This window comes from Desmodus rotundus, chromosome 10 (genome assembly GCF_022682495.2).
Source record: "Desmodus rotundus isolate HL8 chromosome 10, HLdesRot8A.1, whole genome shotgun sequence".
NCBI lineage: Eukaryota > Metazoa > Chordata > Mammalia > Chiroptera > Phyllostomidae > Desmodus > Desmodus rotundus.
In genome coordinates, this window is record NC_071396.1 from 49,708,285 (window position 1) to 49,732,629 (window position 24,345).

General features: G+C 40.1%; 2 protein-coding genes across 8 annotated transcripts; one reads left to right on the forward strand and one right to left on the reverse strand.

Moving 5' to 3' along the window:
• Positions 1-815: 815 nt before the first annotated feature.
• On the reverse strand, positions 816-20,019 carry CDC25C (cell division cycle 25C). Of its 7 annotated transcripts, none has more exons than XM_053913097.2 (14): positions 19,917-20,019; positions 19,694-19,812; positions 19,136-19,345; positions 18,117-18,226; positions 17,275-17,320; positions 15,609-15,642; positions 15,405-15,494; positions 10,723-10,881; positions 6,282-6,383; positions 4,203-4,265; positions 2,750-2,848; positions 2,082-2,215; positions 1,582-1,693; positions 816-1,386 (listed from the first exon to the last, which is right to left on the reverse strand). In XM_053913097.2, exons 3-14 carry the CDS (start codon positions 19,327-19,329, stop codon positions 1,234-1,236), a joined length of 1,296 nt encoding a protein of 431 aa, XP_053769072.1. In that variant the 5' UTR covers positions 19,330-19,345; positions 19,694-19,812; positions 19,917-20,019; the 3' UTR covers positions 816-1,233. The 7 variants fall into 7 exon arrangements, with proteins under 7 accessions (XP_053769072.1, XP_053769074.1, XP_024431037.2 ...); XM_053913099.2 differs by having other exon boundaries at positions 6,282-6,332; positions 19,901-20,019; XM_024575269.4 differs by having other exon boundaries at positions 19,901-20,019.
• Positions 20,020-20,375: 356 nt separating this feature from the next.
• LOC112318037 (oocyte-specific histone RNA stem-loop-binding protein 2-like) lies at positions 20,376-24,067 on the forward strand. The gene is given in 7 exon segments (XM_045183958.2): positions 20,376-20,521; positions 21,352-21,447; positions 21,554-21,658; positions 22,311-22,425; positions 22,427-22,464; positions 22,607-22,727; positions 23,639-24,067. Coding segments are annotated over 7 exon segments (648 nt in total). The 5' UTR covers positions 20,376-20,477; the 3' UTR covers positions 23,768-24,067.
• The last annotated feature ends 278 nt before the right edge of the window (positions 24,068-24,345 follow it).

A 24,345-nucleotide genomic window follows, 5' to 3' on the forward strand; every position in this document is an offset into this window, starting at 1 on the left:
CCTTGGTCTTTTCTTAGTCCTGAGCTATCACTATTACTAAGTTCATGCAGGAGAGTGACAATGTTCCTAACCATTCCACTGCCATCCCAGGCCTAACAGGGCTTTATCTCATTAAGCAGACAAAAGACTACTAGCCATAAAAAGCTGTAAGAAAGGAAAGCCTGGGTTATCCATGAAGAACTGATTTTGCTTGGTACTTTTATTCCACAAATAAAAGAAATATAGCACAAATCTCTACTTCCAATGGAGAAGAGTTTGGGAAATGGAAAAAGTCAAAACTCCATTGAAGCTGTAGACAAGGAATCTTTTGAGCCAAACTCAACCTACCACTTGTCATAGACAATGCCACCCATCTGGTTTTCTCAGCCTAGATGCCAGAGGGCCGAGTCTGGGGCACACTTTCACGTAACTCATACCATGGAATAGTCTTTAGGATAGGAAAGCCTGGAACATTGCTCAAGAGTGCACTTTAAAAGTTTTTTTGATTCCAGAGCAGTGGATCTCAAGCCTTGGCATGGATCAGAACCACCTACAAGGAAAATTTTAAAAACTCAGATTTCTGGGCCCTAACTTTAGAGGTTCTGATTTAATAGGTCTGGACTAGGGCCTGAAAATTTGTATTTCAAACAAGTGCAGATGATACTGATCATCCAGGGTCTAAACTTTTGAGAACCACTGGCCGAACAAAGGAAAAAGAAATATGGTCTCAGATCTGAATTAGACATGGTTATACCTTTATGTCAGAAGGAGTCTAATTTGGTGATCACTTCTTCATACAAATCTTCCAGGAGCAGACAAGGCTTAATAATCACATCTCTCATTCTACAATGTTTATTTTCCCATTTAAGAAAAAGAGAGGGAAAGAAAGAAGGGTAATGCAGAGAAAGAAGGTGGGCAACTCTCTTGCATAGCCAGAAGCTCAGGGAGAGAAAGAGCTGGCTGGCTTGTGAAAAGACAGTAGTTAGAGAATGCAAGCACTCCCTTGAAGCAACACACATTTCAGTGCAACCCAAAGCTACAGCTTCCAGAGCCAGCTCCAGGATTTCACCACCAGCCAGCAGCTCTACTGAAACCTAACCAATTCCCAGGTCTAGGATTACATCACTTTGGCAGTCTGTTGGTTTGCAGATGTCTTTTAACAATCTTGAGCTTAGTCACGTAAAAGATGGCCTCTTTCTGCCTGGGGTCTCTACAGTGTCTTTGGTGACTCCTAGACAGCCAGCCGCTGATTTATTATCGTGGGCTCACATCCTTCACCAGCAAGGCAATCTGCTCCTGCAGCTGCCGCTCCCCTTCCCATGCTTTGCTCTGGCTTCGACACTTTAGCAGCTCCTCCTTATGGTCCTGGTGATACATAGGGCAGTAGCTCTGTGGTTCACACAGCACCTGAAAGGTCAGGGACAGAGGAAGGGATTCTTTAGGTTCCTGAACTCTGCCTATGAAGTATAATAGAGTCTGGTAGTGGCTAAGAAGGAGCAGCAGTTTCTTCTTGAAAGGGCTTGCAGGCCCTAGGAGTTGCATGCTAAAGTTGGATCCCCCGAGTCTGGGCTCCCCCATTGCCCAACATGCTCCATCCTTTACCATATATTCTAGAAAGAAGTCTCTGTAGCCCCCTTTGAGGATATACAGCTCTGGGTAGTACAGTGCAGGATACTGGTTCAGGGCCCTGTCCTCTTCTCTCAGAGAGCGGCACCTTTAGAGAAAACCCGGAGATGTGTGGGGTGGAGAGAAGCAAGGTCGGGATTCCATGGTCCAAAAAAACAATGGGGAAGAGGAGAAAGAATAGATTATTGCTAACCTCATAAGGACCTCCAGATCTCATTATTTTTGCAAAACAAGGTCTAATCAGCACCATTCTTTCTCCTTTCCTCCACTGGTGCCTAATTCCCTTTTTTTTCCCATCACTGCTCCAAACTTTTGAATTGTAGAAACCCTCTTCTTACTAATCCATGCCATTCTTCAAACCATAGTAGAGAGCAGTCATTCATTTAGTCTCTGTGAACTGGTCTGGGAAGTTTCACTTATAAGTCTTAACTCAAGTTCAATTTCCATCACATGCCCTACCCCATGTAGACACTCACATTCGGGGACCCCTCTCTGAGGAGAATTCACAGTGGAACACGATGATTATTCTTTTCTGGTCATCCAAAGGGACAATAGGCGTCTTCAGAAAGAAGTTATATAGTTCTTCCTGACTATACAAGTTTAAGGCTCCCTATAGAAGAATTTTAATAAGTTATTTCCTCAACGGCCTGTGGACAGTGACAGCACTTAGAAATACGTGGGATACCACCTTGGGGAATCTGGGACAGGAAGGCTAGACTATAAGCACTTTCAGAGAAGAGACCTCATTGTATCTCTGTATCTACCCCCAGGGCCTGGCACTGAGCTTGGTATGTAGTAGTTGCTCAATAAAACTGCCTGAAGTGTAGGATCACTGTGAGGAATGTCTACGAGCAGTAAATGTTTGCAAAGTGCTTCTCAGTCCTCGATTAATGTTTTTATTTCCATGTAAGAACACTTGGCTCCTACAGAAGAGAGGGAGATTGGTCTAGAAGAAAAGGGGAAGGTAAATTGCTCAAGGTATACGGAGTTAGAATAACAATGAGGACTTGCAGCTTTGATGTGCTCCAAATGTATAATGTCTGCCCTGGTTCCAGGGTTCACAGGACTTTTTGTCCACAGACTTTTCTCAGTAAAGAGCTATCTCCACCCCTTTCTCCTGCTAATGTCCCCAGTGTATCCTCACCTGGATGTGTCCTCCCAGGTACTCATATGGATAGCGGCAATCAATGACATAAAACTTCTCAATCAGATCCTGGAATTTCCCCAACAGTAAGGCAGCCACCTGCACACAAACTATGATTGAATACCCTGCTCACTGTCACTCTCAAGGAGAAAAGAGCCAGTCACACAGTTTCTGATGTATACTCCCTTTAGTCACCCAGGATTCCACTGTATGCCCAGACTCTAAAGTCCCCCTGTATTTGAAATGTTGCAATGGTTCAGCCCCACCCCACATATGAGGATGGAACAGGAAGTGGCCTTTTTAGAGAACCAAAATAGCTGGTATTGCCAGGATACCAGGGGGAAAAAAAAAAACAAAAAACCATACTGAAGCTACTCATCTTGAGACAGGCATGGCTAGGATCAGTCTTTCAGAAGATACACAAAGACTTCTGCAGTAGCACAGGTAGCAGCTAAAGATCCAGAGTTTGAAGAAGAGATGTGGAATGGTCCCCACCCTCCAATATAAAGGAAGAAAGCAAGTCTTCTAGAAAAGAATATAGAAGAAAAGTTTGATACTCAGAGGAGGAAACGTAAGCTACTTGGAGGAGTATAAATTGATTCCAACTTTCTGGAGGCTTCAATTTTTATGTGCATTTGTAAATGCATTTAAAAATAAATGTAATCATACTTTGACTTGGCAATTTTTTCCCTAACATCTTAAGAAAACAGAAAAGTACAAAAAAATGTGGCACAATACTATTCACCTCAGCATTGTTATAGATTATCAAAATATCGCAAATAGGAGTTTGGTTGAATAAATTACATATGTCAGTATGACAGAATATTATATAGCCATTAAAAGGATAATATAGATCAATCTTTTTATTGATATAGAAAGATGTTTACAATGTCTTACTAAGCTAATTGTAATACTACATATTCATCATAACCTGATTTTTATAAAGCATATGCCAGAATAAAATCTCGAAGGCCATAAGGAGAATACTACTTGTGGTTGTCTCTGGTGGCAAGATTATGGGTAGGGTGACCAAATAATTATTGTACAAACTGGGACACATTTTAGAGTGAAAGAGAACACTATTAATAATTACCCTGTACTAGTAGGCATAAATTATAATGTGTAAACCAGGACGTAAGATCACCGAAATTAAGTGATTTTTACTTTTTTCCTTTTGGGGTTTTTGCCTTTTTTTTCTTTAATTTTCCTTTTTTTCCTTCCTTCCTTTCTTTCATTTTTTCCTTTCATAAAAATTATATATCATTTGTTTAATTAAAAACAAAGGTGACAAAAGAAGAGGGTAAGAGTGAGTCCTTTCATACAGCTTCAGTTGAATAAGGAGCCTGTTAGTGAACACAGTGAGAGAAATACAATTGGAAGTGGGGATTTTAGGGACAGAACAGACCAGATGGTGGCTTATGTAACCAGTTACCATCTCCAGAAATCTGCTTACTGTTTCTGGGTTGATGTACTTCAGATCTTGGTGTCTCCCTGACACGGTTGGCAGCGCACATACCTAGAAATACCAAGGAGCTAAAATAACAGCACATTTTCTAGATCCAAATTTGAGATCAAATGCCCATATATTGTCCTTCTTTCCAAATGACCTTTAAACCCCCAATGGTCTCTATAATGTGCATTCCATTTCTAAAAACTACAGCAGTTCTATTTCTAAGAAATGATTCTAAGGAACTAATTAAGAATGTGTATGAAGTTTTAGATTTAGCTATAACTATGTCCATCTTGATATACTTCACAGGGAAAAATTAGAAAATATTCTACAAGAAGGGATTTATCAAGAAATTATGGGTAGCCAAAAAATAAAATACTGTACTGCTATTAAAAATGATGAAATGATGAAGCAGAACTCTTTATTGACATGAAAAAAAAGTTCCTGATATAATAAATGAGGGAGAAAAAACCCAACAGATCACAAAACAGTAAAAAACAGTTTTCGTGGAAAACCAATAAATGTGTTGTGTGTATACATGTGTGTTTGTGAAAACTCATAGAAAAGTCTGGAGAGCCCTGGCTGGTGTGGCTCAGTGGATCGAGTGCTAGCCTGTGAACCAAAAGGTCACTGGTTTGATTGCCAGTCAGGGCACATGCCTGGGTTGCGGGCCAGGTCCCCAGCTGGGTGTGTGCGATCTCTGACACACTGATGTTTCTCTTCCTCTCTTTCTCCCTCCATTCCCTCTCTCTAAAAGAAAATAAATAATATCTTTAAAAAAGAAAAAAGAATCAGCCAATGAATTCATAAATAAGTGTAACAACAAATAGATATTTCTCTCTCCTTTCCTCTCTCTCTAAAAATCAATCAATCAAAAAAATTTTAAGAAGTCTGGAGAGATATACACCAAGATGTTAAGAGCACTTATACTCTGGTTGATAAGATTTGGGGTAGACTGCTCTTTCCTTGTTGATTTTCTATCTGGAAGATCTATCCATTAATGTCAATGGGGTGTTAAAATCCCCTACCATGACTGTAATACTATCAATCTCTCCCTTTCTGTTCATCAAGATTTGCTTTACGTATTTAGGTGCTCCTATGTTGGGTGCATAAATGTTTATAAGGGTTATATCCTCTTGTTGGATTGCTCCCTTTATCACTATGTAGTGTTTTCCTTTGTCTCTTACTATTGCCTTTGTTTTAAAGTCTATTTTGTCAGATGTAAGTATTGCTATCCCAACTTTGTTCTCATTTCCATGAAAAAAAAAATCATTTGCATGGAATATCTTTTTCCATCCCTTTACTTTTAGAGTATTATGCTAAGTGAAATAAGCCAGTCAGAGAAGACAAGTACCATATGATTTCACTTATAGTGGAATCTAATGAACAAAATAAACTAACAAACAAAATAGAAACAGACTCATAGATACAGAGAACAGTCTCACAGCTGTCAGAGGGGAGAGGGTTGGGGGCCTGGATGAAAAAGGTGAAGGGATTAAGCAAAAAAACCTTATAGACAGACAACAGTGTGGTGAAAGGGGGTAGGGGGAGGTAGAAAAGGATAAAGGGGGATAAATGGTGATGGAAGGAGACTTGACTTGGGGTTTCTAACAGGTCACCTGTTAGATTCCCAGTCAGGGCACATGCCTGGGGTGTGGGCTAGGTCCCCAATTGGGGACGTGTGAGAGGCAACCAACAGATGTTTCTCTCCATCTTTTTCCCTCTCTTAAACTCTCTCTAAAATAAATAAAATTTAAAAAAAAAAAAGATGTGGGGTAGATTTCATTTTCTACCTTTTCTATAATGACCAAGTATTATTTATATAATTTCAAAGGATAGTTTTAAAAAGAAAAGGGGTAATAAGCCTCATACTTTCCCCACTATTCTGGATTTTCCCAGAATGAATAGGAATACTTTCTCAGTGAAAAGGCTTAGGGCTTAGCTCTACCACTACAGCACCTTCAGGTTATGTGTACTGGGTGAGGATGCATAATTATACCTAGTGTTCTCTGGAAGCAGGGAAGAAGAGATTCAGACCCAAAATGACTCACTGAAATATAGGAAAGATGTCCCCACACTCACCTTGGAGAAATCACCAGTCAGGTACCCCTGGTTAGAATCTTCCTCCAGCACCTGAGTGATATTAAAGTCAGAGAGGGAGACTGTCTTCTTTAGACCTAAGCCCTGAAAATGATACCCCAATTCTCACGTTAAAAGTTTAAAAATCACGGGGAGGGCTGGGGGGAAAAGGCAGAAAACTGTACTTGAATAACAATAATAAATAAATAAATAAATAAATAAATAATAGCTTTGCTGGGTAGAATTAAAAAAAAGTTTAAAAATCAGGGGATGAAAGAAGTGGAGAATCATTTAAAAACTGTATATTCTTTGTTCTAGTAATTCCACTTGTTCCTAAGGAAATAAGGATATGCACAAGAAAATTGGCTATAAAGATGGATACCCCAGCATGTTTATAATAGAAAAAAATTACTAATAAATGTTTAATAACAAAGTCTTAGTTAAATCATATACCAAATACTATAGATTACTATTATACAATAAGTATGTTGTAGATTAAGTTCACTGGTATGAAAATAAGTTCATGATATCATTAAGTAATTTAAAAAAATGTTTTGTAATACCACTTTAATAAAAGAAAAAAAATTGTATAGAAGAAAAGTGTCTGGAAGAACCTATATCAAGTGTTAACGGTAATTATCTCTGGCCTGTGGGACTATAGGCATTTTCAACAACTTCTTTTTGTTTATTTGAATGTTCTATGCTATCATATACTGATTTTATAAAACAGACAAATATATTTAGATGTTTTTTTAAGGAAGGGTATTTTGGAAACTGAGAGGCATCACCATTTCCTCATGGCCTAGCCACTGCTCAACACACGTAGGCCCACTACTCTCTGCACCACTCGGCTGCTCATCAAGGTCATCAACAATCTTCATGCTGCCACATCTAACAGTTATTCTTGAGCCATAATGCATATATCTTTCTGAACTGCAGAGGCTTCCACTGAGTTGGCTAATCCCTTCTTCCTTGGCTTCAATGGCAAAACCTCCTAGTTTTTTAGTTTAGTTCTAATATAGACAACCCTTATACTAAAAGAACTATGATGCTTCTCTCTGTTGCTCCTTCTCAGCCTTCTTTGCTGGGCCTCCTCACCTATCAAATCTCCAACAGATGCTGGATTCATCAGGGCTAGCTCCTGGTCCTTTTTTTATCTCTTCACTCTTGCAATAGGTGATTTTTCTTTCCACCCATAAATTTAAATTTCTCTTCTATGCTGATGACTCTCAAATTTCTCTCTCCAGTAAAGACCTCTGCTCTTATTTCCAGACTTCCATATCCACATATCTGCTTAACAATTTGGGGGTACCTACTAGCTGGCAGAGCAGTGAATAAGAGAGTAGAAGAGACAGGCAAATAAATATATTCTACATTTGTATGTAGTGATAAATGTTTTAAGTAAAAAATAAAGAAGGATAAAAAAATTTTTTAAATACTAGGGTTGGAAAGCTTGTCAGGAAAAACCCTTCTGATCAGGTGACATATATGGAAAAATGAGACTGAAATGAGGGAGAAAATCATGTGTTGCCTACAGAAAGAATGTTCCAAGCTGAAGGAAAAACAGATGCAAAGACCCTGGTGAGAATGGCAAAAAGAGGGCTCCATTTGGTATGGTATTATTAGCTCAAGAACTAAATTGAAGCAATGCTATAAACCATCTAGAGCCAAGGGTGTCTAACTTTTTGGCATCTCTGAGCTATACTGGAAGAAGAGGAGTTGTCTTGGGCCACACATTAAGTACATAAACACTAGCCCTGGCTGGTGTGGTTCAGTGGATTGAGTGCCAGCCTGAGGACCAGGGGGTCACTGGTTTGATTCCCAGTCAGGGCACGTGCCTGGGTTGTGGGCCAGATCCCCAGTTGGGTGTGTGTGATCTCTGACACACTGGTTTCTCTCCCTCTCTTTCTTCCTCCCTTCCTCTCTCTCGAAAAGTAAATAAATAAAATCTTTAAAAAAATACACAAACACTAACAAAAACTGATGAGCAAAAAAAGTTTTTAAGTAAATTTATGATTTTGTGTTGGGCCACATTCATAGCCATCCTGGGACACATGTGGCCCATGGGCCGCAGGTTGGACACCCCTGATTCTAGACCTAACAGATGTTGATAAAACACTGTACTCAACAACAATATAATATACATTCTTCTCAAATACTCATGGAACATTCTCTAGGAGAGACCATATGCCAGGTTATAAAATAAGCCTCTATAACTTTTACACTATTGACATCATAAAAAGTATGTTTTCGGACCACAAAGGAATAATTAGAAATTAATAACAGGAAAAAAATCTTGAAAATTTAGAAATATATGGAAATTAAACAACAAACTACTAAATAATCAGTGGGTCAACAAAGATCCCAATGGAAATTAGAAGATACTTTGAGATAAATGAAAACTTAGACACAACATACCAAAACTTATGGTATACATCTAATGCAGTGTTTAGATGAAAATGTATAGCTGCAAATGCCTGTAATAAAGAAGAAAGATCTCAAGTCAATGAGCTAAACTTCCACCAAAGAAGAAACTAAATCTAAAGCAAGCAGAAGGAAGGAAATAAAAAAGAGCAAAACTTAATGAAGTAGAGAATAGAAAAACAATAGAGAAAAACAAAAGTTGGTTCTTTGAAAAGATCAACAAAATTGATAAACCTTTTAGCTAGACTGACCAGAAAAAAAGAGAGAAGACTCAAATTACTAAAATTAGGAATGAAAGGGAGGACATTACTACCAACCTTAGAGAAATAATGAAAAATAATAAGGGACTACTATGAACAACTATGTGCCAATCAGTGAGAACACTTAGATTAAATGGACAAATTCCTAAAAAGACAAAAACTACTGAAACTAACTCAAGAAGGAACAGAAAATCTGACTACACCTAAAAAAAGTAGAGACTGAATTAGTAATTTAAAAACTTCCCACAAAGAAAAGCTCAGGTCCAGATGGCTTCAATGGTAAATTCTGCCTAACTTTTAAATAAAGAAATAAAAACCAATTCTACACACTTTCAGAAAGTTGAAAAAGAGAATTCTTTCCAAATGATGACATCATTACACTGACACCAATACCTAAGACATCACAAAAAAACCCAAAACATTAAAGATCAGTATCTCTCCTGGGCATAGACTCAAAACTTCTCAACAAAAATCTAAAATATGTATACAAATGATAATATACCATGACCAAATAAGGTCATCACAGGAATGCAAGGTTGTTTTAACTTTCAAAAATCAATGTATTCACTATATTAACAGGTTAAAAAAGGAGACTTATGATTATCTTAAGAGATGCAAAATATTTGACAAAATCTAGTATCCGTTCCTGCTAAAATTTCTCAGCAAACTAGGAATAGAAAGGAACTTTCTTCAACCTGTTAAGTGGTATCTCAAGAAACCTGTAAAAACATCATACTCAATGGAGAAAAACTGGATGCTTTTCCTGTTAGGGCACAAGGAAGGGAGTTCTCGATAATTTTAAGACTGTGACACCTGAAACCGATACAAAATAAAATTGAAAGAATAAAAGATCGTAAAGGATTCCTGATATCAAAAGTTTGAGAACCATTAATCTAAGAGAAAGAAGAAAACTGATAATACAGGAGAGAGAAAGAAGAAATACTGTAGGAGCAGACAAAGTGCTTCCACCTGAGTCAGAGTTTTTGTAGTCTCCACAATGGCAGACAAGACCCTACATGATCTGTCCTCCTGCATCTTGCCCTCTGCCTGCATCTGCGTGCTGCTATTGCCCACTTTGCTCCAGCCACAATGGCCTACTTGCTGTTCCATGAACATGCCAAGCACACTCCCACCTTAGAGGCACTGCACTTGCTTTACCTTCACCTGAAATAACTCATTCCTCTTGATATCTGTTTGCTCGGCCCCCACTGCTTCAATGTCTGTTGAAATGTCGCTCTTTGATGAGAGTTCTTCTCTGCGTGTGCAACCTATCAATTCCCACTCTGTGCCATCCCAATCCAGGCATTCACTATTCTCTTTATGCTGCTTTTTTACCAGAGTATTTTTGCCATCTGCCATATTATAAAGGTTATTTGTTTATTCATCTGTTTCCTCCTGATTAGAATGTATGAGAGCAGGGACTTTCTTGTGCTGTTGTGGTCACTACTGTATCCCCAGTGTTCAGTGAATGAATTAATAGGTATATTCCATCCATTACCATTATCACTTATACCAAATTACACTTGATGGTGATCTACTCAAAGTGCCAACTAGAACCTCTCACCCCGAGGTAAGAAGAGTCGTATTGTGACCTGACACCCTATCAGTCAGGTAGCCGTTACAAGTGTAGAGACCATGTCTTCTTGATCTCTGCAGACCTACCACTTAGTACAGTGACTGCGACATATTAGATATGCAGTATTCTTCATTTAAGAATGAAGGAATGAAAAATGCAAAGATACCATCAGAGAGCCCTGTACCTTGACCTCTTCTTGATCTTCCAGGGAAAACTCGATCAATTCATCTGAAATCTCCTCTGCCTGGTCTTTTTCTAGTTTTGGATTTTTATCCAATTTTGAAACTGTGGTGATGGGACTGCCCAGATATTTCATTTCACTTTCCACCAAGTTTCCATTGTCCTGCCAATATTGACAATATTATAAGTTATCCAGGACACTTACCTTATACCATGTACAAAAATTAACTCAAAATGAATCAAAGACCTAAATGTAAGAGCTAAAACTATAAAACTCTTATAAGAAAATATCGGGGAGAAACTTCATGACATTGGATTTGGTAATCGTTTCTGGGATATGACATAAAAGCACAAACATTTTTCTTTTAAAAATGGATAAACTGGCCCTGGCTGGTGTAGCTCAGTGGACTGAGAGTGGACTGTGAACGAAGGGGTCACTGGTTTGATTCCCAGTCAGGGCACATGCCTGGGTTGTGGGCCAGGTTCCCAGTGGGGGCCACATGAGAAGCGATCACACACTGATGTTTCTCTCCCTCTCTTTCTCCCTCCTTTCCCCCTCTCTAAAAATAAGTAGATAAATAAAAATTTTTTTAAAAATGGATAAACTGAACTTCATCAAAATTTCAAATTTTTGCATATCAAAGAATACAACCAAGAAAGTGAAAAGGCAACCCACAAAATGGGAGAAGGCATTTGCAAATCATCTGGTAAGGTGTGTGTATACACACACACACACACACATTTATGATGTCTGTCCAGAAAGTCCAACCATTGTTAATATAAGGAGAATGATGTATGTGCCGTCAATGTAACCTGGCAGCCAAGGAGAGGGGACTAGAATACACATGTGTGAAAAATGACAGCTTCACTGTACTGGTCAGTGGCGGCAGTAGACAACATTGCATGAACATGTGTACTGTGTGGCTGTTGCATTCTAAATGACTGAGCAAGTAGAGCAACGAATCTGCGTCAAATTTTGCATTAGGCTTGAACATTCCTCCAAGGAAACTATTTGGATGACTCAGAAAGCTTTCGGAGATGATGCAGTAAACGCAGTACAAATAAAACTGTGGCTTAAACCCTTCAAAGATGGTCAAGTATCTGTTGAAAGTGATCCACGTTCTGGAAGGCCTGCAACAAGCAGAACACACAAGAATGTTGAACGTGTACAGGCTGCAATCAACAAAGCTTGATGACTGACAGCGGAGAATTAGAGGCCAATCTGGGGATTCCGAAATTTTGTGTCCAAGATTTTGACGCAGCATCTTGGCATGAAATGTGTTGTGGCAAAATTTGTTCCATAGCTTCTGCTATCAGAGCAGAAGGAACATCGTGCTGCAGTTGTTAATGACTTAATTCAAACTGCTACCAATGAACCAGATTTCCTCATGAAGGTCATAACCGGAAATGAATCATGGGTCTATAGGTATGATCCAGAAATGAAGGCTCAGTCGTCCCAATGGAAGTCACCTGGTTCTCTACATCCAAAGAAGGTGCAGCAAAGTGGCAGCAAGATCAAGACCATGTTAACTGTTTTTTGATTGGGAAGGTGTTGTCCATCACGAGTACGCCCCTCCAGGCCAAACAATTGATAAGGAGTACTACCTCAATGTTCTTTGTCAGTAGAGAGATGTAATACGATGAAAATGGCTGCAGCTATGGGCAACTGGTGATTGGCAGCTTCATCATGCATCACGACTTGTGCAGTTTTTTTGGCAAAACACCAAATCACCCAGGTGACTCAACCCCCTTATAGCCCAGATTTAGCATCCTGCAACTTCTGACTTTTCCCAAAACTAAAATCACCTTTGAAAGGGAAGAGATTTCAGACTATCAATGACATTCAGGAAAATATGATGGAGCAGCTGATGGCGATTGGGAGAACTGTGTGAGTAGGCCAGGTGCCTACTTTGAAGGGAACTGAGGCATCATTGTCCTATGTACAATGGTTCTTGTATCTTCTTCAATAAATGTCTCTTTTTCATATTACATGGCTGGATACTTTCTGAACAGGTGTCTGTGTGTGTGTGTGTGTGTGTGTGTGTGTGTGTTTACCTGCTACAACCCAACAAAAGCAAAAACAAACAGGACTTGTATAGAAATTTGTTCAAAGATGGCATGCAAATGGCCAATTAGTACATGAAAAAATGTACAACCTAACTAGTTATTCAGGAAATGCAAATCAAAACCACAATGAGATACTACTTCGTACTCATTAGGATAGCTATTGTGTATATATGTATAAAAAAGATAATAACAAGTATTGTCAAGGATGTGGAGAAATTGGAATCCTTGTATATTGCTGTGGGAAATGTCAAATGGTATAGCTGCTATGGATAACAACAGTATGGCAATTCTCCAAAAAGTTAAACAAGAAATTACCAAATGATCCAGCTATTCCATTTCTGGGTATATACCCCCAAAAGTTGAAAGCATGGGTTTGAACAGATACTTGAATATCAATGTTTATAGCAGCAGTAGTCATAATAGCCAAAAGGTGGGAACAACGCAAAAGTCTATCACAAATTAATGAATAAACAAAATGTGGTATATATATTAAACAGGAAATTATTCAGCCATAATAAGGAATGAAATTTTGATACATGTTACAAACATGGATGAACGTTTAAGACATTTTGCTAAGTGAAGTAAACAGACAGAAAAGGACAAATTTGATTCCACTTACGTGAAGCACCTAGAGTAGCCAAATTCATGAGGCAGAAAGTAGACTAGAGGTTACCAGGGGAAAGAGCATTGAGGAGTTATTGTTTAATGAGCACAGAGCTTCTATTTTGAATGATGAAAAAATTCTGGAAGTGGATAGTGGTGATGGTTGTACAACATTCTGAATGTATGTAATGCCATTGGATTGTACACTTAACTATTATTAAAATGGTAAATTTTATGTTATGTATATTTTACCACTTAAAAAAAATCACAACCCTGGCTGGTGGAGCTCAGTGGATTGAGCCCCAGCCTGCAAACCGAAAGGTGGCAGGTTGGATTCCTAGTCAGGCCAGATGCCTGGGTTGCAGGCCAGGTCCTCTGTTGGGGTTGCACGAGAGGCAACTGCTCGATGTTTCTCTCCATCTCTACCTCCCTCCCTTCCCCTCTCTCTAAAACTAAATAAATAAAATCTTTAAAAATAAAAATAATGTTAAAAAAATAATAATGGTTTTATTCACAACAGTCATGGAAATAACCTAAATGTCCTTCAGTGGATGTTTGGATAAAGAAGATGTGGTGTGTACACACACACACACACACACAGAAATACTACTCAACCATAAAAAAGAAGAAATATTGCCATTTTCGACAACATGGATGGATCTCGAGGGTATTATGCTAAGTGAAATAAGTCAGATGGAAAAGTTAAGAACAGTATGAATTCACTCATATGTAGGATGAAACACAAAAGCAACAAACTGGCCCTGGCCAGGTAGCTCAGTTGCTTAGAGTATTGTTTTAATATGCCACGGTTGTGAGTTTGGTCCCTGTCAGGGCACAAACAAGAATCAACCAATGAATATAAAAAAATAAGCTGAACAACAAATCGATGTCTCTGTCTCTCTCTTCTTCTCTCTCTCTCTCAAAGCAATTAAAGAGAGAGAGATTAGTTAGAGAATTATCTTAGTGATTAGGCAGATCTGGAGAGGTCAATTTCAACTTGGGACTCAAGGATGGCTTTAGCTCAGATCAAAAAGGACATGGCTTTCTCAGAATAGGGACTAAAAAAGCTAGATTAAAGGAGAAATAAGAAATTAAGAACTCTAGTCCAGGCCTGTGTGGCCCAGTTGGTTGGGCATCATCCCGCAAACTGAAAGGTTGCAGATTTGATTCCCCATCAGGGCACATGGGGAAGGGGGGAGGTTCCAGGAGGGGAGGAACTTGGTTGTAGGTTCAGTCCCTGGTGGGGGCACATACAAAAGGCAACCAATTGTTTCTCATATGGATGTTTCTTTCCCTCTCTTTCTTCCTTGATTCCCCTCTCTCTAAAAAATCAAAAATAAAAATAAAGAAAAAGAAATTAAGAACTCTAGACTTGTACGTGAAGTCATGCAAATAGTCTGTGAACAAGTTATATACCTTATTCCTACTTAATGTACTTAATTTTGTGATGTAATGTAAAAAATGTAATGTAAAAAAATGTAATGTACATTTTTAAAAATATTTTATTTATTTATTTTTAGAGAGAGGGGAAAGGAAGGAGAAAGAGGAGGAGAGAAACATCAATGTGTGGTTGCCTCTTGTGTGCCCCTTACTGGGGACCTGGCCCACGACCCAAGCAAGTGCCCTGACTGGGAATAGAACCAGCAACCCTTTGATTCACACGCCTGCAGTCAATCCACTGAGCTACACCAGCCAGGGAGTAATGTACAGTTTTTAAAAAGTATCCTAAATTCCTGAGACAATATTAACAGATATTTTTGTTCTTAAACCAATAAACTGAACATGAGTATAATGATGACCTACTGTGCAAGACTTAGAATAGGTTTCTGTTCTAGGGTCAAACCTTAAAGAAAAAAAGCGAAAACAAACTATAAAGAAGTTTTTTTCTAATAATGATGCTACTCATTTGTCTACTATACTGAGGCATAATGAGCTCAAGGTCTCGTGATACCAATGATTTGATCTGCTCGAAGGAAGACAACTGCTAATGTATCTAGGTTTCCATTAGACACTCACATTTCCTTTATTTGTGGATGAGGTACATATTGCATCCATCTTCCTGTTGCCATGATCCAAAGCATTCGGAGTGCTACAAAGCAGCTGTGCCTACAAGAGATGGTTTTCTGAGAACACTCAGCAACCTCCAGCCACAGTTGAGCTGGAAACCCTCTGTCTTCCACCTAGAAACAAAGCCAAATCTAAGAAAGAGGACCTACTCACTGGGCTGCATTTTGTAAGGCGCTGGTGATGATTCCTGCAGATTAAAAAAAAAAAAAAAAAAAGTACCAGTCAGTTTAGCCCCAAATACTCTTTGGTTATTCATCAGTGGCTTAGGGCATGCCAACTTTTCCTTTCCTGAATTCTAGGATCCCTATACCTAGTTGATATGTCTATTCAAATAACAATACGGTAGGGTGCTCTCTGTGGTAAATGTTAAGATGTTGAGTGACATCCTGAAGATAAGGCCTTTATTAGTTGCATATGTATACATAATCATATGTATACGAGATGTGCATCAACGATGATGATTTTGTCCTACATCTTATGTAGATACAATTCATAATTTACTAATTCTCCAGCATTGACTACTGAGAGTTAATATTTATTCTTTTTATGAATTTCTATCCCCCTTCCCAGGAGTTCATTTGTCTACATGGGTTAGGGCATTTTAAGTAATTCAAAGAAAGTACAAACAATACAAAGTAAATTTTCACATGTCATAGTCTTTGAAAGCCCTCCCTAGCGTACTAAAGTAGCATCAAATTCACCTAAACATTGAAGGATAAAGTTCTAAAAAGATTAAAACAGTCAAACAGAAAACTTACAGTAAGTTTAAGAAGTTGAATTAAAATTACTTTTTACTCCTTCAGTATTCCCTGACTGAACACTTTAAGATCTCCAACAAAGAATCTTCACTGTTAATAATATTCTTTTTTAAATATTTAATCTTTATTGTATTTTTTTTTACATTACCTTTTAGTCCCCTTATAATACCCTCCCCCCAGCAATCACCACACTGTTGTCCATGTCCACGAGTACTTTTTCCTTTTTGTTCAATCCTTCCACTGCCCTAAACCCCTCGCCCCACTGGCTGTCATCCTGGTCTCCATCTATGAGTCTGTGCAGTAAATATTCTAAAATATGCCCTGGCTGGTGTAGCTCAGTGGATTGAGTGCCAGCCTGCAAACCAACAGAATGCCAGTTCAATTCTCAGTTTAGGGCACATGCCTGGGTTGTGGGCCAGGTCCCAGGTAGGGGGAGCGCATGAGAGAGAGGCAACCACACACTGATGTTTCTCTCCCTCTTTCTCCCTCCCTTCCCATCTCTAAATAAATAAATAAATAAATAAATAAATAAATAAATAAATAAAATACTTCGGCAGGTGCTAAAGATAAAATGAAAATTTAATCCTTACAATAGTTGTTTATAAGAAGTGCTTTTATTATCTCCATTATTGGTTTTCTTTATTATTAATGAAGAAACTGAGGTGCAGTGAAGTTAAGAAACTTGTCAAAGTAGTAGTTGGTGAGGTAGTAAGCTACTGGAATCCAGACACACTGATTTTACGGCCTACACTAGGCACATTTAAGCACTAAGATACAGTACTACTGACATGCAGGTAACAGCCTATGTCTAAGTGCAGTATATACCATTTTCCTCCATCTTTAATGATAACACTGATTGTGTGTGATGGTTATAATAAATAGCCTTCATTTTCACAACACTCTGGAAAACTTAAAAACCTTTCAAGGGAAGGATCTAGGACTCCAAGCCCATTATACCCGAAGTGAAATGTTCCATACTCTACAGAGTTTGCATAGGATAAAAATCCCCGTGCCAGTGCTGGAAGGCTTTAGCATGAGCTTCGTTTAGCAAAAGAACTTACATCCGAGCTGACTGTATTTCCTGAGGTCCTGAAGAATCCAAAGGACCTGCAATCAGATATGAAGTTATATTTGTCCATACATCCTGTCTTTCCTTCTGATTTTCTTAATTACCAGTAAATCATATTAATTTCAAAGCTGGCCTTCTAAGTACAAAGGCTCTTGATAGGTACCAAATTCATAGTACAAAGTACAAGTTAATAGAATCTTAAGAATTTACATGTGTCACTGAAAGACAAAATGCTGGGAAACAACGCACTAAACTACAGAGATTTTTGCCCTGGCTGGTGTGGCTCTGTGGATTGAGTGCTGATCTGCAAACTGAAAGGTGGCTAGTTTGATTTCCAGTCAGGGCACATGTCTGGGTTGTGGGCTAGGTCCCCAGTTGGGTGTGTATGAGAAGCAACAGACTGATGTTTCTCTCCCTCCCTTCCCGTCTCTCTGAAAATAAATAAATAAGATCTTAAATGCAAAGTGACTCCTACTGTTATTATTTTTCTCTTCCCATTGGCTTAATCATTCTCCTCAAAAATCCTATACGTACCCACAGAATTCCAACTTCAAGGCTCTCTACCTACTTTTACCACCTTCTATGTCCATCTTACTACTCTGACTTCTCCCTTAAAAGTTATTCTTTCCTGGCCCTGGCTGGGTAGCTCCGTTGGTTAGAGTGTTGTCCAGATACTCCAAGGTTGCAAGTTCAATCCCTGGTCAGGACACATATAGGACGCAGCCAATGAATAAATGGAGAAGTGGAACAACAAAATCAATGTCTTTTTCTCTCTCTCAAATCAATAAATAAAAATTAAGAAGAAAAAGTTATTCTTTTCCTTGAAGCCTTTACCTCCCTTCACCCTATCAGTTCCATCAAGGTCTGTAGGAGTGGTAAGCTGAGTGGCAGACATCTCCCCACTGCTAAGGTTTGAAAGATCAAGGCAACGTTTTGGGGTCCCTCTGTTGAGATATAATAGCACATCAATATTCTCATTAGGATGTAATATTTGTGAAAGGAAAAGATCACATTATCCTCAATAAAAACACCCTTCAATGATTATCACACAATCTGAACAGTGTCCATATGAATCCAATTGCTTTTGGGAATATTTCAGACTATGCTGAGAAAAATCTCCCATCTTTTCTCTCCCCCAGTAATCTGTACCTAATTTTCTCCTCACCAACATACTGAGACAGTAGAGTTTGTTTGTTTTATTAATTGAAGACCAAAGTTTATTGACCGAGGTGGCCCTTGACTCCACATCTGCCCGGTACACCATAAGCACGCTGATCTGACTTCTCCCTGGAGTCTCTAGCACTCCTCAAGTCTACAGCTCTCCCACTGTGCTAGCGGAGGCATTAGGGCAGGCGCGTCAAACTCATGTTCACCGGGGGCCACATCAGCCTCCCGATTGCCTTCCAAGGGCCGAAATAATTTGGGGACTGCATAAATGTAACTACTCCTTAACTGTTGAGGAGTCGAAATTACATTCGGCCCTCTGAAGGCAACCGCGAGGCTGATGTGGCCCCCGGTGAACATGAGTTTGACCCCCCTGCAGTAGGGCACCGCATAGCCAACATTTACAGTACAATAACACTAATATTAACACTAGTAAAGTGACCAACTCATATAATGCAATAGAGTTCTCAAAGACTTTTCCCACACATCACATCACTTGATTCTCACAAGATCGTAGTAAGATAGGAAGAGATTCTTTCTATGTCACAGAAAAGAAGCTTGAGCATCAAAAGGGTCACACAGTCCAGGGCTAAGACTTAAACGTGGATCTTTGAGCCAGGGTAATTTCTTTCTAAACGCAAAAACCGTTTAGGAAAGCAAAAGAGATGAGGTGCGAAAGGTGGATTTACCCAGACAAAATACTTAGGTTTGCAGAATCACCACAGAGTCTGTTCACCGGCGTTCTTGGGAGATCTGGACAGGTGGTAAAGGAAGTGTCTCTCTCCAGGAGCAGGTTTAGTATCTTCCTTTGGTGGGACCTAAAACTAGGCCCTGTGTCAGGACTTCCCTCCTCCCGCGTGGATGAACTGAGCTCTGCAGACATAGCCTCCGAGTGCTCACTAAGAAAAAAATAACACCTAGCTGAGAGGACAACGTCATCTACATGCGCACGTCACAGATGGTCCAGCTTTCAGAACCTCCTCCACCCTTCCCAGCCGCGGCCCAGTGGGTCGGCGTTGGAGGGTGGGCATCCCCAAACAGCGAATCAATCACCGCTTGCTTGGCTTGAAGATTAAATCACCCTCGTCCGAAAATCCCTGGCCTTTTCGTCGGAACGTGAACTCACCGAGAGGAAACCTGAGTTTTAAAGCAAAAATGAAAAGAAGGCTTCGACTTGCTCGGGACCGCACAGATCGTGACTCTGCACCCGAAAGAACTCAGGTCTCTTAACTCGCCACAATACTGACCTTAGGGCCCCTGAACTTCTGTTTGTGGGGCTCCGACGGGCCTCTTGAGGGGAAATGGGTCTCCGCGATTCCGGCGCAGATGGCTCCGGTCTTACCTCAGGTTTGAGTCTGAGATTTACCTTCAGGAGAAAAGGAAGTGAATGAGGGTCAGTCACAGTGAAGACTTGGGCAGAATTAAAGGAATTCTAGGGAAAGGAGGCAATTAACCAGACTGCAATTCTACTTCTCGACTGCGTAGGCCGGCATCAGGAATTGCCGTTTCTCTCCTCAGGGCCTCAGAGCAGGAGTATCAACAGCCACAGGCCTTCGCCGTTCAAACCTTCCGCCCTCCCAATAACCTATCCTGATCGCCTCTAAGATGAATCAGCCAATCTTCGCGCGCCCGCCCAGAACCCTCTCAGCCAATCGTTTGGCTCGTCCATCACCAGGGGCGTGAGCTAGCTTTTGAAAGGAGCAAAATTTGCCCCGCCCCTCAGCCAGAGCAGGATGCCGATTGGCCCACCGGCATTGGGCAAGCCGCTCAATAAGCCCCGCCCCACACAACCCTCTTACACCATTGGTTTTCCCTATAGCCAATCGCCTCACCCACCCTGATCCTTCCCTTTGCTCTGCCCCTCGACCCCGGGAGATTTAAGTTGCGCCTCGCTAGGGACGTCCTGTGCTAACTTAGTACCTGGAGGAATTAGCCTGGATACTAGCTTGTTTTAGACGTTTCTTTTTCCTTGGTTCTTTCTCGTGTATTATACAGACTTTTCCCTCTTAGTTAGCTAGCCTTCCGCTGGAGATGGAACATTTGCCTTGGGTGTGGCAGATGCTGGGGCGTGGCAGGTGTGTGTATTTATGCTAAGCGGCATTGGTCCCTTCCAAGAGCTTTTCTAGTTAAGATCTCCATTTTAGTGCGCAGCATTTCTAAGACTCTAGGTTATGTGAGTAAAGGAAATTCCTTTTCAGGGAAAGCAGGGGAGCTGAATTATCTCTTGGCATAATCCTTATCACAATCCAAAGGATCTCAAAATTTGGTTGTTTATGGAAATTTGGACATTAGGTGATATTAAGAATTTATTCCTAATTTGGGGGACTTGCTTTTAAGTAATCCTGTAGAGTGGTGGCGGGTATAGATGAAACAAGATTGACCTTGAATATTGGGAGATGGGTAACTGGGGGTCTATTTTATCAGTGCTCTCAAAATTTAATCTGCATACTAAAATCACCTGGGGATCTTGTTAAAATGCAGATTATGATTCAGTAGGTCTGGCTTGGGGCCCAAGATTCTTTACTTCTAAAAAGCTCCCAGCTGATGCTTTGAGTACTATATTTGAGTAGCAAAATATGCTAATCTCTTTACTTCTCTGTATATTTGAAATTTTCCGTAATAAAAAAATGTTTAAAATAACCTTGGAAGCTCTTTAAAATATAGGCCCCCCAAATGATGATTCAATAGGTCTAGAATGGGGCCCAGGAATTATCAAGGTCCCTAGATGCTACCAAGGCTTGTAGACTACACTTTGAGAAACAAATCAGAAATGCAACCTTTCTCTTTGAGAAACAGTAAGTCAGAAATACAACGTTTAGCTGATGTCAGGATCTTGGTGGTGGTAGTGGCTGAAAGGTGCAGTTTAGCTAGCTGGGTATTGACCTAATACCCTTTTCCTCTGTAGTATCTGCTTCCCCAGGAAGGAGCTGTGTGAAGAGTCTTTGCCCTCTGGGATAGAGATGGTGAGTGTGGGAGTCAGCACGGAGCCCTGCCATGCCAGGTGAGTTTGAAAATCAAGCTGGGGATTAACGGAGTGTGGGATGAGTTGGTTTCTGCTTTGGTAACTATATTCACATTTCATGTGACCACTATATACTTCCCCGCAGATGGGAGGTAGAGACAGATGAAATTGTCCTACAGCGGCGGCAAAAGCAGATAGATTATGGCAAGCACACACCTGGTTACCAGTGCTTTCTGCAGCAGATCCCCAAGTGAGTGCATTTGTGGATAGTAACAACAGGACTGTCAGTCAAGTGGCTTTGGTTCAATGTCAGATGATAAAAATATACTAGAATCTGAGTGGTCTCACACACTTGCAGCATTACAAAAACAAATTCTCCTGCAATCTAGCCCTGAGGTTAATTTTCCAAGATTTTTTTTCAAATGGTACAAGTCATACATAACACTTTTTTAAAAAAAATCTATCTTAAAAAAACAAAAACCCTCTATCCATGTTTGCTAATAAAGTTTTTTTTCTTTCCAACTATTTTTACCTCATGCCTCCAGCTGACTTGGCTAACTGCAATATATTTGCCTGTAGGTTTACATGCATACATACAAAGTAAATGTATGAAAAGGTAGGACGTGTTTAAAAAGGGATGCCAAATGCTGTCTTTTATATGTATTTTGACTTCTGAGAGAATTGGAATATTTAATTTACCCTTCCCAGATGAAAGAATATTGGGGAGTTAGGTAGTTTGATGTTTAATCTGATTTGAAGGTTTGTTTCTTCTGTTGGACTGAGGGCATTGATCATACCTTATTCCCAGAGAATCCTTAATGAGCGCCCTGATTCACTGTGATAAGCAGTGAGCTATGCCCTTTCACCTTGACCTCAGTATGACTCATATTTGTTGTTGCCAGGACACAACGACAGCCAGGACTTCATCCTCAAACACCAAACAAAAACAGAAGGTACAGCCGCCGCTCCTGGGATGCCCAGATCAGGCAGTGGAGAAGAGCCCTACATTCCTGGGACCCCCCCCAGCCAGCCTCTGCAGGGCAGGGGGGCTGAGAGGTATGTACACTAATCTTAGTTCCTTTCTTGAGTGGTGGACTGAGCCCTACCTCTCCCCATTTTGCAGAGTTTTAACTTTTACTGGCTGAAAAGGGAGAGTCTGAATGAGGTTCATGTTCCTCTAACTCTGCAGCCTTCCTAGGCAAGGAATGGAGAGTCTCTTAGAACCAATGGATTCCAACCCTTTGGATGACCTCCTGGATCACTGGCTCCGGCCCCTGGAACTGTCAGAGAATCTGGATGGAGATCGGAAGGGAGGCCAGGTAGTACCCTCTGCTGAAATTCCTCCCTTCCCTGGCGCTGAAGATCCCCACCACTGGTTCTACTTTCTAACTAATCACAGTTACTTATCTGTCCCAGACTTGAGTGGGATACAAAATACTTAGGGAAAACAGGTATCTTTTAGAGGAGTTGTTGCTAAGTGTAGGGTCAGACAGAGATGGGATCTGGTCTATGAGGTCACAATTAAGATGGGGTTCAAGGTAGTATTCCAAGAACAAAAGAAGGAAAATACAGCAGCAGGAAAAAATAGCATGATGTGAGTAAAAAAAACCAAAAACAAAAACAAAAAACCCCAACCAATTTGAGAACTAAAAGTGGCATCATAAGAACATTTAATTACAGTTTGCAAAGTGGGGAGTTGAACTTCACTGGGGGCTATTTTATACTTGATGAAAGAGGCAAAATCTTCTTTTGAAGTGAAGCTTGAAACCTGACATGCAGGGTTTATTTTTTAACTCTCAGTTTCTTTCAATGTTTTGCAAATGAGGCAATGCTAACAACCTCTCATACTTAATCATCTAACTTTAGTAAGTATGGTTAATAATAAAAAGGAGGACCATCCAGTGGTGAAGACCTAGGGTTTTAGAACCTCAGGCTGCTTTTTTAATATTACCTTTGTCTACAACATGGGAAGTCACTTAACCTCTCCAGCCATTTCATCTGTCAAATAAGGAAATTTTGTAAGCAAAAAATGAGAATACATATTTAAAGTATGCCTGACACATAGTAAGTGCTCCACAATAGCAATTATTGGAAACCATGTCTCCGCATCTTTATGGCCCCTGCCGGGTCTTTTGCCAGGAGGAAATGTGCAGGGCAAAGAAATGTGAAGTACATCTTCCCTTCACCCCATTTTCTTGAGAAGTACCTAACTTTCCCTTTTCTGTTCCAGTTTGCAGACTTGGTGGCTCCTGACTCCTCCCTTCCTTGGCTCTGTGAAGATGACACGCGCTGGTTCTACTTTCTAACTAATCACAGTTACTTATCTGTCCCAGACCTGAGTGGGGAACAAAATATTTAGGGAAGACATATCTTTCAGGGGACTTGTTGCTTAGTAGTGAGGATTTACTTGCATGACTGCTACTTTCCAAATGATTAAAAAATGAATCTAAAATTCTGCCCTACAAAGAGATCACAACACAAAGAAAGGCATTGTTTGTTTAAAACCTCTCCTTTTCCATGTTTTGCCTATCTCTCTAAACCTTCTTTGGTAGATGAGACTCAAATTTACATAAGAACCAGAAACCATCCAGCTGTTCCCCAACCTCTTCATCTACTAACGTCTACGTGCATATTCAGTCTCTTCAAAAAGGACTTAAACTTTGGCTGAGGTGGGAGGTGGTGGCAATGATGGTGATTTAATAAAAGGTGATTTATTCTACCTGAAGAGGAAATACAGCACCATCAACATATTTTCTCCATCAGCCTGTTTTCTCCCTCCGGGTCTTAAGGAAAGTAGTCCAGCTGTAACCACCGTACTCCCCCCTTCCACCCCCCACGCGAGCTACTGAACCGCCTATGATGTCATAATCACAATCCCATTACCTCATCCTGTTGGGGGGGGGCGGTGCGTAGAGGGAGGAGAAGGAGTGAACAGCT

Excerpts from the sequence above, each read along its gene's own strand:
- CDC25C (XM_053913097.2), bottom strand. The coding sequence starts at position 19,329 with ATGTCTGCAGAGCTCAGTTCATCCACGCGGGAGGAGGGAAGTCCTGAC. Across the intron at positions 15,495-15,608 it reads GCCTTACAAAATGCAGCCCA|GCACAGCTGCTTTGTAGCAC; the intron begins GTGAGTAGGTCC and ends CATCTCTTGTAG. Across the intron at positions 10,882-15,404 it reads CATCCACAAATAAAGGAAAT|GACAATGGAAACTTGGTGGA; the intron begins GTGAGTGTCTAA and ends CAATATTGGCAG.